This window comes from Cibotium barometz, chromosome 62, assembly GCF_041138505.1.
Source record: "Cibotium barometz isolate CiBa-2024 chromosome 62, ASM4113850v1, whole genome shotgun sequence".
NCBI classification, from domain to species: Eukaryota; Viridiplantae; Streptophyta; class Polypodiopsida; order Cyatheales; family Cibotiaceae; genus Cibotium; species Cibotium barometz.
Genome location: NC_141107.1, coordinates 25682364 through 25701548, shown reverse-complemented (window position 1 = coordinate 25701548; position 19185 = coordinate 25682364). Strand labels below are relative to the sequence as shown.

The 19185-nt window shown below is 40.8% G+C and overlaps 1 protein-coding gene across 2 annotated transcripts; it reads left to right on the top strand.

The window, feature by feature from the left end:
* The first annotated feature begins 485 nt into the window (after positions 1-485).
* Positions 486-9181, top strand: CYP97B3 (cytochrome P450, family 97, subfamily B, polypeptide 3). Of its 2 annotated transcripts, XM_086795694.1 has the most exons (14): positions 486-867; positions 1173-1362; positions 1524-1631; positions 2079-2163; positions 2518-2756; positions 5815-5988; positions 6160-6207; positions 6299-6358; positions 6719-6805; positions 6906-6994; positions 7120-7211; positions 7556-7617; positions 8035-8184; positions 8773-9181. In XM_086795694.1, the coding sequence occupies exons 1-14, from the start codon at positions 722-724 to the stop codon at positions 9037-9039; spliced, it is 1797 nt and encodes a 598-aa protein (XP_086651820.1). In that variant the 5' UTR covers positions 486-721; the 3' UTR covers positions 9040-9181. The 2 variants fall into 2 exon arrangements, with proteins under 2 accessions (XP_086651820.1, XP_086651821.1); XM_086795695.1 differs by lacking the exon at positions 2518-2756 and having other exon boundaries at positions 504-867; positions 5819-5988.
* Positions 9182-19185: the final 10004 nt, after the last annotated feature.

The following is a 19185-nucleotide window of genomic DNA, read 5'->3' as shown; positions in this document are numbered from 1 at the left end:
AAAGAGGTCCTTACTACCTTAATAAGAAAGCACATCAAGAACACACCATAGGTCTATAGAGGATGTGGGAAGCATGAGGACATGAATCAAACTCGTGACCTTTAGCACAAAGTGGAATAATGTATCCACATCATTACCACCTCAATTGTGCTTGCCTCCATTTTTTAGTTACTTGGGTAGCATAACAACATTTTTTAACAATCGATATGTTTGTACACACCCAACAATTGGTACGATGCTCACATTAAAAAAAAGGGTACATATCTAAGGTCGCTACATGATCCGATTATTACATAGTTTGCTTCTCAGTTGGAACGCTATTCGGTTCAATGGATGGTATGTCCAACAATCGGTATAGATGTATGGCTTGGAAAACCTTGCCCAAGCATTCTAGTTTAAACCTAAGAAAACAGGCTTGCTTTCTTATACCGTATTTATTAATCAAGATGCCTTGTGAGGGCACACTATACATATATTCACCCTATGGATGTGTGACTGACCCCCTTCTTATCCATATTTGTGTTTGGGAGGACTAAAAAAGCATCTCAAAGTGCTTTTTACTAAGTTGAAAATTGGAAAGTGTGAATTTGGTCGGCCATGATCGTGTATTGGTGTGGACAGTGGAAGTAAAATCGCATTTGGGTGTTAAATTTTGTCGAAGGTTTCCATTACCACCCTCTCTCTCGGCAAGTTCTTCGGTTGTGGAGGGAAGCTGGTGGCCATGCGTGCTTTGGTCTCAGGCTCAGCTCTCCTTTGCAACGGGAGCTGCATAGGAAGGCTGCAAGGGGAGGATGGATGCCCTCCTTCGTTACATTGGAGGCAGAAAAATGCCTTCACAAGCAGCAGCAGAAGGCTGCACCTCATCAGGTACATCAATCATCCCAAAATGGCTAACATTTTAGGGTTTCAACTCATGGTTTAATTGCTTAAGCTTTGTAATTTGGGGTTGATAATTTTAAGGTTTCGGCTTAGAATTCATGGGTTTATGGCTTCCTGTAAAAAAATGAGATGGCTTTCAGTTTTGAGATCAGGGTTCATGGTTCGCTTACATTTTAGGATGGTTTGTGTTTGATGTCAAATGGCACTGTTTAAGGTTTATGGATTCACTTTTAGTGCTGACAGTTCATGGTATAGGCCTCTCTGTCTAAGAGAAATTGCATTGCATTGTGCAGGTCCCAAGCAGGACAGAATGATGCTAAGAAGGGCAAGAGTGAGCACCGCACTATCCTTGACAATGCTAGCAACCTTCTAACTAATCTCCTGAACCAAGGAGGCCTCTCCAATATGCCGGTCGCCGAGGGTGCAGTCTCAGATCTTTTTGCCAGACCCCTCTTCTTTGCGCTGTATGACTGGTTTCTGGAGGTTATTGCCACTGCCACTGCCCCTTCCTCTTCTTGGCTCTTTATGACTAGTTCTGGAGAAGCTTAGAGTTCAATTTGTGTGTGTGTGTGTTGTCCTACTTGTGAGTTTGTTGGGGAAAAAAATGCTTAGTACTTGATTCTGATAATGTTTTTGTCATGCAGCATGGCCCAGTCTACAAGCTTGCATTTGGACCAAAAGCTTTTGTTGTTGTCTCTGACCCCATTGTGGCTCGACATATCCTCCGGGAAAATGCTTTTGGATATGACAAGGTAGCTTCAGACGTTTGCATTTTGTCTTGATTTGGCACTGGTCTACTTGTCTTTTTTGTCTTCTCAAAGTGTTTGTGCTTTGCTGCATGTGTTTTTTGTGATGTTGGATATGGTCTACTGCTTTATGGATGGTGGCATGAAATGCATAGTTGCAAATGTACATTCCCCCTCCTTGAGGACTTAGGGGCTCTCTTAAAGACACGCTTGTTATTCTCCCTTAGCGTACTCATCTTGTGGTCATCTCTCGTTTTGTGAATTCGTCCCAGTCACTTCTTGATGTTTTGTGAACTGCTTTTCTAGTATTTCATAAGGAGATTTGAAATACTTTCTAGACACGCGGGCTTATCAATCATGTGCATTCCACTTTTAGAGGTGTCTATTATTCTCTTTGTTTTGGCAGTTTCCCTGATCTTGCATGGTGGGTTACCATCATCTGTTTTCATCCAGGGAGTGCTTGCAGACATCTTGGAGCCAATTATGGGCAAAGGATTGATTCCAGCAGATCTAGATACTTGGAGAGTAAGGAGAAGGGGTAAGTAGAGCTTCATGGTGTCTCTTTTACTGTAACGGCTATCATTTGCTTCCACTTGTAACTTCTCTACTCTTAGGCTGGTTACAGATCATCATGGATGCTTGTCAGCAGAGGGCTTAGTTGTAAGAGAGATTTCCTGTCTGACTCTCCATCCATGCCAAGGGTGGGAGATGCTTTGTAACCAGCCTTATATGCAAGGAATGACCCACACCTTATGAGTTTCTTGAAAGTGCATATTAGTTTCTTGAGTCTGGTTATGTGTGAAATGGCGACACATACTTTTTGATTCCGTGAAATTCAGACACATCTTTTTGTTGGATATGTAATTGAAATGATATCTGCACTATTGACCAGCCATTGTTCCTGGATTTCATGCTGCATACTTGGAGGCAATGGTGAATGTTTTCAGTGAGTGCACGATGCGAGCAGTGAAGAAGTTCGAGACCATGCTTCTTGAGGCTGAAGCAAGGCAATCTAATTATGTGGAAGCTGACATGGAGCAAGAGTATTCCAGCTTGGCTCTGGACATCATTGGATTAAGTGTGTTCAACTATGATTTTGAATGCATAAACAGGATGTCTCCCGTCATCCAGGTTAGCTGTTCAGCTTCTTGCTCACTTTCAGCTAAGAGGTCTTTTAGTGTTGGTGATGCCCACCTCTCAAATTTAAATCTAGATTAAATTCATAAGTATGCCGAAGTTTATTCTGTTCTGCTCCAAATTATGGCTAATTTGCTATAACGCAGATGATATTTCAATAGCAATGATGCTACTTGCAGGAAACATCCACACAGGAAATGTGGGATTAGAGAAGCCCTAACCTGTAAGTTTGCGAATAAATTATGAATCCAGATTTTGTTCAAAATAACTGTGGATTAGTAGGAAACCCTAGATGAGAGGTGGCAAGCTTATCACTGGGGAATAGCACACCCAGCCATAGCTCCCTTGGAAGCACCCTTTAGCTTGAAGCAGGATCAACACACAGCCAAGGTGTACCACATTACGAATAATTGTATGGCTAGAGCTTGTTGGCCCAAGCCTGATTTAGCTCATGCAACCGGTTTGATTGTGCAACTCGCAGCAAAGCCTTCTTTATACCTTTTCTTTTAGTGAGCTTAAGCAATCCACTTTAATCTTTATACATAGGAGATAGTGCTGTAGAGATAGAGTTGACACTAGATTGGGTCCCAACTACCCTCTTGAGGCCCCCCTCTTGCAAGCAGGAGTATTTGCTTTATTGCTTTGGAGAACTTCTTTACAAATGCAGAAACACTTACTGATGACAGTTGATTGTGGAATGCCAAATGCAAGGACGAGGTAGACTAAAAGTCGGCTGAACCATCAAGTAGTCTGAAGACACTTTAGAAGCCACTTCAGGAGCCAATATGCACACCCAGATCCGCTGAGGGGATGCGGGACTGATGGCTGAATGCTGAAGATGACTTCTTCTGCTGCATTGGATTGAAGCACATGAAGGTGCTTTTGCTGAAGATGTATGCACAAGTCAAGAGACTCAAGCACACATGCTAGCTGCTGTTTTTAACTGCTGAACTATGAAAGAATATTTATGCAAGGACTGAAGGGCTGCTTATATACGAGCACCTACATCAAGTTGGTTTGCTCTTCCTGCTGTCACCCTTTTTTCCCGTCCACGAAAATAATATTTTATGCAATCCCTTTTCACATTTGTGGCTGGGACCTCTCTCTGCTGGCCGACTGGGCACTATGCTGATTATGTGCTCTCCAATGCTGGCCGATAGGGCCTATGGAGCATGGGCTGCTCAGCCTTTGAATGCCCATGTTTTGCTACTTGCAACCACCCTAGGATGTCACGTGCATGCCCGTGCCATGGCTAATCTTCGGCATGAACAGCGTTAATCCCTGATTAATAAGCAGTCAGGTCACCATCAGTAGCATCAGCATCAGATCAGTATCTTCATCAGTAGCATCGCATCATCATCAACATCATTATCATCATCAAAACCAGCACATGGGAAGGCACAGGGGCCTGTCGGCTGGCAGCAGGACGACCGACTGCGTCCCAAGCAAATATAAAAGCATAAAGCAATCATTCAAGTCATTCATTCATTCATTCATAAGTCTCATAAGTTAGTAGAAGTTATGTAGAGGCTAGAGGTCACCCCTCTGGTTCTGACCAAGGGCCTAACCATGTACAGACAGGCATGTCATCTTTTTGTACCATAGTAAAATATAGAAAACCCTGACACCAATCTCTCTCTTCCTCTCTCTCCTCTGGCTTAATCATGTTTATTTCAGCATCTTGTTCTGAATTAGGCTTAGGGCTGTGGATGAGGCAATAAAACTTCTGCGCATGCAACATTGGTATCAGAGCATTCAGGTTCAGTCCACTAAGCATAGTCCCAAGGAAAGTGCACGGTTCCAGCAGAAAGGATGCAATAGGGTAGCAGATGGAGTGGTCTGCAAAACAGGCAAAGCTAGAGGGAGCATTCCCTAAGGGTATGTACGTAGAATCAGTCATAGTTGTCAGGTACGAAATGTTCGATTCGGTACAGTACGTTCAAATACGGTCTCGGAACGCATCGCTAAATTTTGAAAATAAAAATACGGTGGAGGTACGGTCCATTTAAAAAATACTTAAAAATAAAAAAATACGGTGGAGGCGGCTGGCAGCTAGTACCCTGTCGGCTGGCAGTAGGACCCTGTACAGCAGGCGGCTAGGAGCTAGACAATAGGCAGCAGGTGTGGGTAGAACCATAAGAATTAGTGTAACATTTATCAGTATTTATTTAGGGTTTTGTCCATGCAACAGGCCGGCAACAGCATGCTACTGGTCGACTGCATCCCAAGCAAATATAAAAGCGTAAAGTCAATAATTCAGTAATCATTCAAGTATTCATTCATTCATTCATAAGTCTCATTAGTGAGTAGAAGTTATGTAGAGGCCAGAGGTCACCCCTCCAGGGTTGACCAAGGGCCTAACCATGTACATAAATTTCATTTCATCTTTTTGTACCATATTAAAATACAAAAAACCCTAACACCAATCTCTCTCTTCTTCTCTCTCCTTTGTCTGAAGCATGTTTATTTCAACATCTTGTTCTTAATTAGGCTTAGGGCTGTGGATCAGGCCATAAACCTTTTTTCGTATGCAACATAGGATGACCTAGATGTACCGTTCTCCACTCCTGTATATCAACTGCCGCCAACTTCTGCAGTTCGTCATCTCTTTTTGTTTTTTAGCTGCCCGACTAAGCCTTTACTTAAGGCTTTGTATAAAGCCTTTACATAAGGCTTATAAGCTGTAGTAATAAGGCTTATTAAAGCCTCAGAGCCAAAGAGCAACATAACAGCCTGGTCACATCAACAGCACACATCTCAAGAAAGGGGGAAGTCTGCTCCGATAATCTGCATCAACAAAGGAGCTTGACAAGAAGCATGGTAAAACAAAGCTGTGGTGACAACACTCGCATATATCCAAGAATAGGGCAAGAATGGTTGAATACCTTCATCATATTCACATGGATTTTAAGCCTTTCTTGTCCTTAACATGTTGACCACCATAGATAGCACTATGAGAATAAAGAGGATGAATGATCTTAAAAGAAAAATAGTTGATCAATGTTTGGCTGTGAAAGGTGATGTTTTGACTCATTAGTTCTTGCTTGTGTAGGCAGTTTATGGTACGCTTTATGAGGCTGAGCATAGATCAACATTCTATATCCCATATTGGAAAATCCCATTTGCAAGCTGGGTAGTTCCACGCCAACGGAAGTTTCAGCAGGACTTGAAGATCATCAATGATTGTCTTGATGGGCTGATCAAAAGGGCACGAGAGACACGTCAGGTATTGTAAATACTGGATGATGACATTTCATGAACTTATACACCCATAAGGGTTTTTATAACCCTTGTTGTTAGACATTCGCCCCATGGGTATGGCCACATCATTGAAATTCTGTTGAACGAAGGTTTTCTTCCTTGCCACATTTGAGTGCGTGGTGTCACTGTAATGCAGGAGGAAGACACAGAAGCCTTACAGCAAAGAGATTATTCAAAAGTTAAGGTGAGTGCATTCTACTTGTTGTATACATCATTCCCAAAGATCAATGGCAAAACAGGAGGTTTTCCCTCATTGGAATTTCTTTTTGTGACAGGATGCGAGCTTACTAAGGTTTCTGGTGGATATGAGAGGAGAAGATGCAGATGATAGACAGGTTGGAATGTTTCTCCTGTGTGTTGTTCATGGAGGAATAGTTGTAGATATGTTGTAGTGTCTAGGTCTATGCTATGCATGATGAGGGTGGTGGTTTGGAGCTTTGTAACAAAACCATCTTCAAAGCTGAAATCTCATACAATTCCTCTGTTAAGTTCAAGGCTGGTTACACAACCACCCATGCCCATTAGTGAGCCCCCATCCAGGTGGCTGGTCAGGCATGGACAGGCAAACTTGCCTGTCCACAACTCCCTGCCGGCGGTGGGAAATGATGTGTAAATCATTATGACTCTCCCTTGGTACATTATGGTTAAATCACCACTCTGGAGCTAATTTTTTTTCAATGTTTTTATGGTTGCAGTTACGAGATGATTTGATGACCATGTTAATAGCAGGGCATGAAACTACGGCTGCGGTACTCACGTGGGCCACTTTCATGCTTGCACAGGTGGAAATCCTCTCTTTGTTACAATCATCTCATGGTTTCTAAGGATCTTGTAAGCTGGGCCTTTTAGTGCTCATTGACGGATATATTTTGTTATAAGCAGAACCCTGACAAGGTAGCCAAGGCACAAGAAGAGGTTGATAGTGTTCTTGAAGGAAGAACCCCTACCTGGGATGATATCAAGAAGTTGCAGTAATAACAATATATTTCTGGATTACATCAGCACTGGCAATATATTTATAAAAGAAAATTATTATCTGTTGGGATTGCAAATTGCTACTTCAGGATTTTTTACATTCTTGCAACTGGGCACACAGATACATTCGCCTTATTGTTGCAGAGGCTCTGCGCCTTTATCCACAACCACCATTGCTCATCAGAAGGTCCTTGCAAACTGATAATCTACCAGGTGATTTATTTGTCGAGGACGTAAATTATTAATGAGTAGGGTCCAATTCTTGCTCACACACACACACACAGAGGACTTGTACACGTGTACACGTACACATATATATACAAAAACATATATATGCATGCATGAATGTATACATATATTCACAAAAACACGTAAAATTCAACTATTTTTACTACTCTTCTGATACGGGGTTTTCTAAAGGAAAGGATGTGCTCAAGAGCAACATGAAGAGATCAGACATATTAGCAGGCCTTCTTTTATGTGCATTCACTTTTGAGAATGTTTTCATGTGCGTACCACAAAATGCAGCCTATGAAACTTTCCCTCTTGCTTTACAGGTGGTTTTAAAGGTGATGCAAATGGTTATGCGATCCCTAAAGGCGTGGACATATTCATATCAGTAAGTCTTTTTAGCCCAGCTTAATTAAACAGGCAGATTGCTGCGCTCCCAGCCAGGTACTGTGCTGGGAGCACAGTGAGGTGTCTGTTACAGCTTTTCAGCCATTTTTACCTATTTTCAGGAATGCAAATTCTCCAAAGTAGAGGGAAGGGGAGGGGGGTGCACTGGGATCCAGTGGGTGGATGAAACTCTTTAAGTTTTAGTGGTTGATTGTGTCTAAAGATTCAGTGCATCTAATTCGATATTCCAAGAAATTGCTCTAGCAAGAGTATCTGACAATCCGTCTAGGCTGTGGGACTCTAGCGCAGAGATTTTCAAGCTTGTGCTGTTGGGAGGCCGTAGATGGGACTGCTACCCCTCAATAAGCTGCTTGTTACCTTTTCAAGGCACAGCTCTCATTCTGCTTGCTTTCTGCAGGTTTATAATCTGCACCGATCTCCTTACTTCTGGGATAATCCAGAAAAGTTTGAGCCAAAGAGGTTCCTTCATGAAAAAAGTGGAAAGGACATTGAAGGCTGGGCAGGCTTTGATCCCAAGAGGGGTCAAGGTAGCCTATATCCAAATGAGGTATGCATGATGTCAATGTATGTCTTGTTCTTGTCCACCTATATTTATATGACATTACATTTGGAAGTGTTTCTTGTTCCTCTATATTCATGTGGTTATGTCTGTAAATTTGCAAAACATTTGAAAGGGTTTGTTGGGAGGGACAAGTGTATGTGCATGCCTGTGTGCATGCACCTATCGTAGGGATTAGGCTGATTGACAAGATGCCACAAACACAAATGGTCTGTGATGGCAACTAAAGACATATGAAAGACCCTAGGGATCCACATGCTGTGGTTATCTGACTACTACCATTTGTTGTGGCAATATCTTGATGTTCTATCAATGCACCTTCCTAGCAGGCCAATCCAAATTGGTGGGCCTCAAACACATTTTCATGTAACTTTTGCTACTTACAAATGAAGACTTGTCCAGCCTACTAAGTGTTTCTTTGAGACTGGCTCCTTGGTAGGCACCGTAATGCCTTCGTATTTATCCTGTTTAGTAGATCTCGGATTCAAGTCATACTCTGTATAATTATTGCAGCAGCCTCGTAACTGTCTGATTAGTAAAAACCTTAACAAATTTGATTTGAATTGCTTTTGACAGGTGATGGCAGATTTTTCCTTCCTGCCATTTGGTGGTGGCCCTCGCAAGTGTGTGGGGGACCAGTTTGCTTTGATGGAATCTACGATTGCGCTAGCCATGGTTTTGCAAAAATTCAACTTTGAGCTTCGTGGTTCACCTGAAGACGTAGAGCTTGTAACTGGGGCAACACTTCACACGAAGTCTGGATTGTGGTGCAAACTCAAAAGGAGGCCACCTCCAATTGATATTTTGAGACCAGTAAGTAGAGATAGCTTGGTTGTAAATTGATGCGGGAACTGTGATGAGATTCCACATCTACATTTGTGGGTGGGAAACTAGTGTGTTGAGGTTCTAGTGTAGAGACCTGTGTATTTGTAAATGTGGAGAGGTTTGTGAAGTGTGTTGTTTCCAGGTGCATCTATTCAGTGTTCTTTGACCTTGTCCAAATATTTTCTATGTTGGCTGCAATGTGGGACAAATGCCCTCAATGATGAGAGTCAACAATCGTTTCCTTAAGGGTACATAGATCCAGTGTGAAGTGGGAGCAAGCCCAACCTCATCTTGAATTTTGCAACTCAGGGTTGATGAATTTGACTCGAAGTGACATCTAATTATGGTACCTGGCATTGAAAGTTGGACTTGTGGTAGCAAAGAGTTGCGTACAGTGATCCCACATGCCACCATTGTAGAACACTCTTGCGATCACATCAAATAAGGATGGTTGCTGCGAAGATTCTGTCATCATGGTCTCCAAATTGGAGGATTGAGTTCTAACCACCAGTCAAAAAAGATTACAATGTGTTTTGTAGGATTGGAGGTAATGAGACAAGTTGGACCTTGCTTTCTCCACAAAAAAGAGTTCAAAATGCTTGGATCTCAATACAGTATTGCATCACAATCATGACACCAAAGTAGAGTCCTGGCATCAGTTCCTGGGTAACTTGAAACCACTAGGAGACCCTGAAAGCTAAACCAGCACTTGCAAGCTTGATAGAGCTTTGTGCCCATAGGTTCGGTGGGGAAGCAATTTTCGTGGCTGCAATGCCCCATGCCTGGGATCCCAGCGGAAGCTGATCTGATTAATGCAGAGCAAAAGAGAGATTAGTGCTAACCTACTTAGCAAACACACAAAGGATGAGAGAGACAAGAGGTGTGAAATCCTAATCTACTATATATCGCCAAAACATGCTATATATACATTGATGATCCGAAAGATCTGATTTGGTATGCTGTACAAACTAGCTGATCCAGCGCCTGGGCTGTTCCCTTGGTCTTGCCTCTGTAGCCCTTTGTCTTAGCTTTGCAACCCGTCTCTGAATGCTTACAAATGTCCCTTGACCTCCCTTTATGTAGGAATCTCATTGCAAGTCCTATGTCGGCCATCAATTTTTAGACCCAAAAATAACATCAAGAAGGTTGCCATACATTGGTCGGGTACTGGTTGAGCTGTGAAAACCACCTCAGTCGGACCATATCCTACCCCTAACCTTGCCTCCCCCAAGCGGTTGCAAGTACAGTCCATGTCCACATGTCAAGCCGTCAATGCATCCTTGTTGATTTTGGAGCATTGGGGCGCACAATGCACCTTTGTTCCAAGTCAATACTTGTCCATATATAGATTGTGCTCCATATTCATGGAGTGTGTCTCCAATGTCTTGAACTGTCTCCAAACACACTAGCTCTACCTCCAATAGTACCTCTACTAGAGATGTTATCTCAGGAATTGTTGCTTATTCACTTATAACTCAATTATGAGTTATTATAAGCCTTGATTCTTATAATCAGCCTTCTTTCATGATCCTCAGGCCCCTAGCCTGTTGTGGTTGGTGTTAAGTACGCAAAATACTTACCATGCTTGGACATTTACGTCCTCCAAAATGAACTCAGAATCTTTATGGTCGACTTAGTCGGTAAGAATCTTGTCGTCTTGGTTAGCCAATCAACAACTACCCAATTAGCATCATGTTCTAAGGTGGATCGGGGTAATCCCACAATAAAGTCCATCGAAATACTTCCCATTTACCACTGGAGATATCCCAAGGATGCAACAATCCTCTAGCCTTAAGGAGGCCTTATTGACTTGGCACCGAGGACACTTCATGACATAGCCTTGGACATACACTTCACGACTTAGTCGGTAAGAATCTAGTCATCTTGGTTAGTTGATCAACTACTACCCAAATAGCATCATGTTCTAAGCCGGATCGGGGTAATTCCACAATAAAGTCCATGGAAATACTTGCCATTTACCACTTGGGATATCCAAAGGATGCAACAATCCTCCAGTGTTAAGGTGGCCTTATTGACTTGGCACTCACGACACTTCACGACACAGTCTTGGACATACACCTTCATCTTCGGCTAGTAAAACATGCATTTTACCAACTCATAGGTTCGTTGTACATGGATGACATGTCAATGAAGTATCATGACTTTCAATGAGTATATAACTTCGATGTGCTTCATAAAATTTTTAAGGGATGTGTAACCACGACTTAGTGAGTTGATAAGGGTTTGGGATTGAGGAAGCCTCCTAATTATGGGCATAGTTTCTCTTGTAGTCCCAACCATGTTTTATAGTAAGTGTGATTAGCTCAGTTATTGATTTCACTACTTGATTCATTCGAGTTGAGTGTGTTTTCCTTCCAAAAACAAATATATGGCATTAGAGTATCTGTTTGTCTCTAAGAAATGAGAGAAAAGGATCTATACAACTTCGAAGTGCTATAGAGAGTTGTATGCAAGTAAGGTGTGTGTAAACACAAATTTGTGAGTTGATTAGGGTTTAGGATCGAGTCAAGTCTCTCAATTGTGGGCTACCTCAAGAACCTCATAATGAATGTGCTCCGACATTCAAGGAATTCCTTTGCATGTTCTATGACATTAAAGATGTTTTCCTCTTGTGGTTAGAAACCACATGGACTTTGATCCAACAAATTTGTGCAACTGTTACAACTCTTTAACAAATTGTTCTATAATGTGGTAAAGTTCAATTGACCTTACACATAGTTTAAAGAAATCTACACTTTCCTCTTTCCAAAAGTTCTTGCATTCTTCCAAGAACAGTTTACACAATGAAGATGATTTCCACATAGACAGTATCTATGTGATGTATAGTGATTACGCACTGCTAGAAAATAAAGAGTAACATGAACCAATAAGAGAACCACTCCCAACCACGAGTAGATACATGTCTATCGACATGTCTACTCTTGCAACCACTTTGGTTGCTTGGCAATACATATCTATGTCTCTACGGCCAACCATGTCTCAACGGACATGTTTATAGGCTATCTATGGTCACATTTAAAAGTTAATAGTACCATCCAGATACACCTCTACAAGTGTGATCTCACTGGACACCTCTCCTATGTGAAAAAATATTGTAAACCATTTCAGTTATGGGAAATGATTTACTATAAAGAAATAAACGAGAAATTGTTTATCACTTACCCAGTTGTATATATACACATGCTACTATATGTGGATTAGGTATGCCTCCAAAACACCTTACACTGATAGACAAACAAAATCCATCTTTGCACAGTCATTTCATAAAACATTTGCACAGTCATTTCATAAAACATTTGTTTGGTCATAGCTTCGTACAACGATGGCACCAATTTTATGGCAAATTTTTTTTTTGAGATACGTGAGAATCCTTCTCATAGATAATGTTATGTGTGACTATGCACACTCAGAGCCAAAAATGTTAAATTAGGCTCCCGATATGTCCCTGAGTGTGCCGACTCATGGAAGCTTGAAGCCGATGGCGTACTGCATCATCATCGATGGAACCTCGAAGTGGATGGTGCTCCAAACTTCGAGCTTGCTTGTATCCTCCCGGATGCCCGTACGCATGAACACGAGAGGTAAGAGCATGAAAAATGACACCAAACGGATGCCTGTCGTTTGCCCCATCGCGTGTGGCTGCGCAGACAAGAAAGTGCCTTCTCTCTTGTTAAACAAGCACTCACACCACGTGGAAGAAATTTCTTGTGCCCCGGTTCTCTCTCGTTGGTTGTACCATATCGTGGCCCGATGCTTTGCGTGAGTACCATACACCTGCAGGCACAAAGTGAAAGGCTTTAAGCCGTGCCTTCGCACTAGACCTTGTTGCTGGCTGCCTGCTTGTCTCGAGGGACGAGAGCATGGGCTTAGGCCTACGTAGGCGCTTCTTCCCCTTTCCCTTTGAGTGTTCCAGTACTCACACACACCACAAAGCTTTGCCTCCTCCTCAAATTACACTCAAAGAAACCTTCTTTCTATCACACACAATTTTGCATCTCTCTCGAAGAGATAAGACAAAGAAAATGCAATTTTCTCTTTGACAACTTCTTTACACACACGCTCACACACTCTGCAAAAGGAAAACAAGAAGAAGAAGATTAAATTTAACCATTGCAAAGAAAATAAGAATTATCTTATTATTTTTCGGAGCTTGTTTGCATTCAAAGAAGCGAGAGAGAACTATGCCGGCTCTGATACCAATGTTACATCGCAGTAGCCACCACCATAGCCAAAGAGGGCCAAGAACTCTAGTCACCACCCAGCCGTAGAGGAGAATGTGAATAACACACCACTCTTGGGCACACTTATAGGGCCTACCCAGCCGCCCACTTGGGCGCCCTCACCCCTAGACCCTAGATGCAGCTGCAGTCCGAGCTCCGGCATGTGGACTCCACATCTGGTTGAGCTCCCACATGTTGTTACAAGCTACATGATAGAAACTATCTCCTAGTCTTAATGCAATGATGATTAAGGCTCTCTCCTCTCTTCCAGGCCAAAACCTTTTTTCTTCTCCTTCTAATCCGGGACAATTCTCCCTTCCACTTACTATCTCCTAGTCTTAATGCAATGATGATTAAGGCTCTCTCCTCTCTTCCAGGCCAAAACCTTTTTTCTTCTCCTTCTAATCCGGGACAATTCTCCCTTCCACTTACTATCCCCCAAACCCCATCTTTCATGCCATGTATGGAAACCATTACCATTAAATTTATCAACTATGAGTGAAGTTTTCATGATTTCCTTATGAAAATGTGAAGGTCTTTACAAGGAGTCACGCAATGCTAGTGTCTAATCCCTGACAAAGGTAGAGAGATATATTTCACTCCTCCCCATTTCAAAAGCTATAAAATCAGAGAACACACTATTTTGGGAGAGCAAATTGGAGTACCAAACCATTGAAGAAGACATTATTCACATCCATCTTCTTAAGCCTGCACACGTTGTTTAGAAAGGTGGCACTAACATAACCAGGGAGAATTGCGTATACACTTCCTTTTGCAATTTTCCATTCAAGAACGCATTATTTCATATCCATTTAATGAAGTGGACATTTATAATGAGCTAACAATGCAATCACTAGTCTAGAAATGGTCATCTTTTTAGCAAACGAAAATGATTCATCAGAGTCCTCACCATATCTTTGAACAAATTCTTTAGCACATAACTAGCCTTTTGCCTGTCAGTTGAACCATTTGCATGAAGTTTTGCTATATAAATCCAATTACATCCAATAGCTTTCTTTGGCTTGCTCTTTTGCGTAGTTAATTTCTTTCTTCTCCAACATGGGTTAGTCTTGCTTCTTTAGCATTCATAATTTTCCATTTGTTCTTGATCCTATTAAGTAGTGTCCGCATTCTAAACCTCCATACATTGTAGATATTTTTGTTCTTGATCTTGATAAGTAGTGTTTGCATCCTAAACTTCCGTACATTGTAGATATTATTGTCAAGTTTTCTTGCATCATCAAGATATCACTTAGGGCCATTGTGGCACCTTGAGATAATGTACATTCTTTAACAATTTACTAAGGTTTTTTGATAAGGACTTTGAGACAAAGTACTTCCAAGGCCTCGATCCCTTTTGTCTCTATCTCTCAATGACATAGGAATTGCTCTAATACCATATACAATGTTTAGAAGACAACCACAATCAACTCAAATAAATCAAGTACATATATAGTCAATATTGAAGAAAATACCAACAAAGAAGACTTAAAAACACACATATTATTGTGAAAGATGCCGGAGCGCAGACGGTGGGTGCATCTGGGGTCTAGGCGTGAGGGCAGTTGGGTAGGCTTATGGGCGGGTAGGCCCCTATAAGTGTCCGGGAGTGTGGTGTTATCCACATTCTCCTCTATGGGGTTGGGTTGTGACTAGAGCTTAGCCCTCTTTGGCTATGGTGGTGGCGACCGCGATGTAACAGTTTCATCCATAATATTACATTGAAATAAAATTCTAAAGGAGCACGGGGGATGAACTAGAGAACCTATTTGGTGCAAACAAAAGAACTCTAAAAATCTAAAAATTTAGTTTTTTGGAGTGGATATCAAAGAGCTCCAAAAGACTTTTGTTGTCCACTTTTTTTTATTATACAAAAATGATATTTTAAGAATTAGCATTATACCTTTTTTGTGTATGTGCCATTACAAATGGATGATGTTATTTTCTTTGTTTTTATCTTCTTGTGGTGCAGTTCTATTGTCATTTCAAAATTATTTAAGCAAAAGTGTCTTTTGGTCAAAATGGTGTTATTTTTCTATGACTTCTTCAATTGGATCTACTAATATGGAACAATAGCACTAGGTATCTTGCTTGATATTTATTTATTATTTCCATCTTATTTTTTTAAAATATTAGTGTGGTGATTAGCTAGAAGATCCTTTTCTTTGTTATAGTTGTACTTTTGTAACATACCACCTATCTAAGCTTCAATTTACCACCATGGGGTCCCATCTTTAAGTGGAACAATAGCACTAGGTATCCTACTTGATATTTATTATTTTTTCATTCCAAATATTTATTTCCTTTGAGCCACTTATATTTCCAAACATCCATTATCATTTTCTCATCCAATGGGAGTAGTTTTTCCAATCTCCGTCTTTCCAGATGCTTTTAAGTAAGAGTATTGGCTAATTTGACTCTTAAGCTTATTCCATACAATTTACTGCTTTGAATCCAAAGGCTAATGAAAATAGTATGCTTCCTTTTGTTTTTCTATATTTTGTTCAAACTTTCCATAGAAAAATAAAATTTTCAATCCAAATCATCTTTATTATCATTAACCATGTTTTTAAGGATTTTGCTGGGCACTTTATTGGGATTATACTTTTCCCATTCGTTAAGAATGTGCATATAATCATTGGTGGGGATTATACTTGTCCCATTGGTTAAGCATAATACAATGTTTTTATAATCATTGGTTAAGCATAATACAATGTGTATAGTCATGTATCATTGTGTTAGTTTTCTTACCATTAAAAAAATGTGTAGCCTAATCACTCCTCAACTCTATTGGGCATCCATATCTAAACATAACTTCACATGGAAATATTGCCATTGTTTTATAGTGCTTTGAATTCTATCCATTTATATGTGTAACCAATTGCCACGAGAATGCAAATTTTTTTCCCTTTTGTAAGTAGAAGCACGTTTAAATAGGCCAACAAATTCTACATCCCATTTTGGAATAGTAAAATGTTATGATTGGTTGTTGAGGCATCAAATTTTGATGGTTGTCCAATTCTTTAGCAATAGAAATTATAGATATGGTTGCGTCTCTCTCTCATGAGTATTCGCCAACATAGCCCTTCTTGAAGAAATTCCTTTCTTGTGATTAGACCAAAATTATGTCCTCTAGAAATATCTTGATGTGCTTGTTTAAGTACAGTTACTACTCATGGATCTCCACACATTCCACATGTCCACATGTCCACATGTCCCCATTATCTAATATTTTCTCATTTTGCACTTGACATACCATAATGCGATAGAGTATTCTTCTGTTTGCCACCTTTTTTCTTCTTTTGTCCTTACTACAGCTCTCTAGACATTATGTACTAAACAAAATGTTACACATACTAATCAATTAGTCTTGTTTAAGATGATTAGAAGTTGATACAAGTTTTCATATGTTTAGGTTCATGCTATGATTATAAATTATGCTAATTTTTGCATGTTTAAAAAAGTAAATTCATCTTGCCCATCTCCCATTTAAAGGAGGTGATGTACGTAGAAGAGCATTCGGTCAAGCATGACCCAAGCTTGGAAAGAGAATAGCTATAAGTTTGGTCTTCAAAGACATGTCAAGATTTCAAAGTGGAGACTTAATTATAATCCAATGGATGCCAAAAAGCAAAGGGTTGTTGTGGAAGCCTACAACATCATAACCCACTAGAATGGTAGACTTGGCATAACTATTTTGGTGATCTAGAGTAGGTTGTTATTGAGATAACTTACTAACAATCTCTAGCCCAAGGGGGAGCTATGGAAGAAATTTATCCTCTCCCACATTGCCAAGCGTGCTCCCAATTTCAGCCCAAGCCATGTAGTCAATCTCATTACCCATTTAGAGGATGTTATGGATGAGCCATTGTCCATGTCTGAATCCATGTCATGCATGAATGTGATGTACCACATTGTGGCCAAAAGAACCTAGTGGTCTCCACAACCCATCGTCTTGCTAGGGAAACAAAAGAACAACTCTAGTGTGTAAGCTTTTAACAAGTGCTCACAAGGAGGGGGTGGATCTACAACTCTAGTGTAGAAGCTTTTAACAAGTGCTCACAAGAAACAAGGGCCATATCTACAACTCTTGAGTGGTGTGAATCCCTAATTTTATAAAAATCCTATTTCTTCTCGAGAGGAAGAGATGAAAAATCTACTTTATGTTAATGATTCAACCTCTGAGCTACCAAATGAGTAGGAAAAGTTGGAATCAAGGGGAGATGATGATAAATGTGGTGCTACATAGCACAAAAGTGTGTTTCCGTATCTGTGTCAAATTTTCGTGTGTTGTTTTTTTGTGTATGTCGGCTTATTGAAGTCCAAAAATGTGTTGTGTTATGTGTTCTTTACTATTCAGATGTGGTGTGTTGCGAGTCTGTGACTTGATCGTGTATGTAATCTACTTTGGATCCTATAGCTGGCCTTTGTGAAACTAGAGCCATATGATTCATCCTTGACCAAGAAAATTGGCATGAGAAACCATAAGCCTAGATTTATCTGACATAGTATGAGGTAATCCCTTGACGGGGGATTGTTGGGAATCAAGTTCTTACCTACGCGTGAAAGGCTTTAAAGCCTCATCAAATATGTGGTAGTATGTGTGTGTGCATGTTGTAAAAAGCAGAATACTAATTTATATGTTTGTGTGTGTGTGAACCACCTCTTAAAGGGGGCACCAAACAATATCTAGATATTTATGCGATGTGCCTAGCCAACAAGCACTATAGGCTTCCAATCACCCTTATTGAGAATATATCTTTTTGGACTTTGCCACCCTTTAGATTTGAATCACCTTTTGAATCCTTTCCTTGAATTCACTCCCCTTAATTTAGCGGCGGGTTTCTCTGCTCAAGACTTATCTTTTGAGTTTTCTATATCATTTTAGATCGATAGGAACTAAGGCATCCTAATAACTGGGTTTACAACCTTGGGCAATAATGGACTTGAACCGTTGACTCTCTCGGCACAAGCAATGATGTCATAGAGGTATCCTTTGTACTTAAAAAAGATATATGTACTTCATTGAAAAAATTAACTAATACAAGTCATATCAATATCATTTTTAGTGGTGTACTTCTTTCTCTCTAGCTTTTCTCTCTCTTCTCTATCTCTGTTGATTACTCAAACACCATAGCCATGGCGTACCTTTTTGATCTCCCATCATAGTTTGTTGACTCCTTATAAATCCTAACCATAAAAAACCTACAAGGAGCATGGTGTGGATACAAGAGCCTAACCCATGGTACAACACATTTCTTGGAGAACCCCTGACCTTGCAGGTACCTCCAACAGGCCCTCCTCTGCTTCGACACTAACATACCTCGCCCTAGCTGACGCATTTGTCACACAAAAGCCCAATCTCTACGCATCACGCGAGGCACTCGGGGTATAATATCATGTCGTGCTAAGAAGATTTGGACTTCCATCTACCCATGCATGGTGCAGACCGCTTCTACCACCTACCTCATGTTGAAAGGTCTACGCCACTTCCACAACCTATTGAGGCCTCATATGAAGAATCCCTACATTGCCTATATCACTTTCCATGCCACCTCGACAAGCTGCCTGCCCTTGGGGCTACCCAAAACTTCCCATCCCTTGGCCCTCCATTCGTGGTCTCGAACCATACCACTTAATCTCAACTACCAATTCTATGGCATACCAGTCCTCGTGAACCATACCACTTGGAGCTCGGGGTCTTGTTTGACCTTCCGTAGGGCACTTTTCCATCTTACCAGCTCAAATGAGCACTTAATTTTTTAACATGATGATGTTGAAACATATGAAGCAGCCTTGTGCTTAATGTCAAATAGGGAAAGTTTGAGGACTTAGTAATAGAGGCCGGACCATGTTTAGCTAGCCTAGTGTGAAAATTAGCCATTTGTATGTAAGAATAATAATAGAGGCTGGACCATTTTTA

Bases quoted from the DNA above. Each gene is read 5' to 3' on its own strand.
- CYP97B3 (XM_086795694.1), top strand. From the start codon at position 722: ATGCGTGCTTTGGTCTCAGGCTCAGCTCTCCTTTGCAACGGGAGCTGC. The intron at 2,164-2,517 runs GTAAGTAGAGCT...ACTATTGACCAG, and splicing joins TTGGAGAGTAAGGAGAAGGG to CCATTGTTCCTGGATTTCAT. The intron at 8,185-8,772 runs GTATGCATGATG...TGCTTTTGACAG, and splicing joins GTAGCCTATATCCAAATGAG to GTGATGGCAGATTTTTCCTT.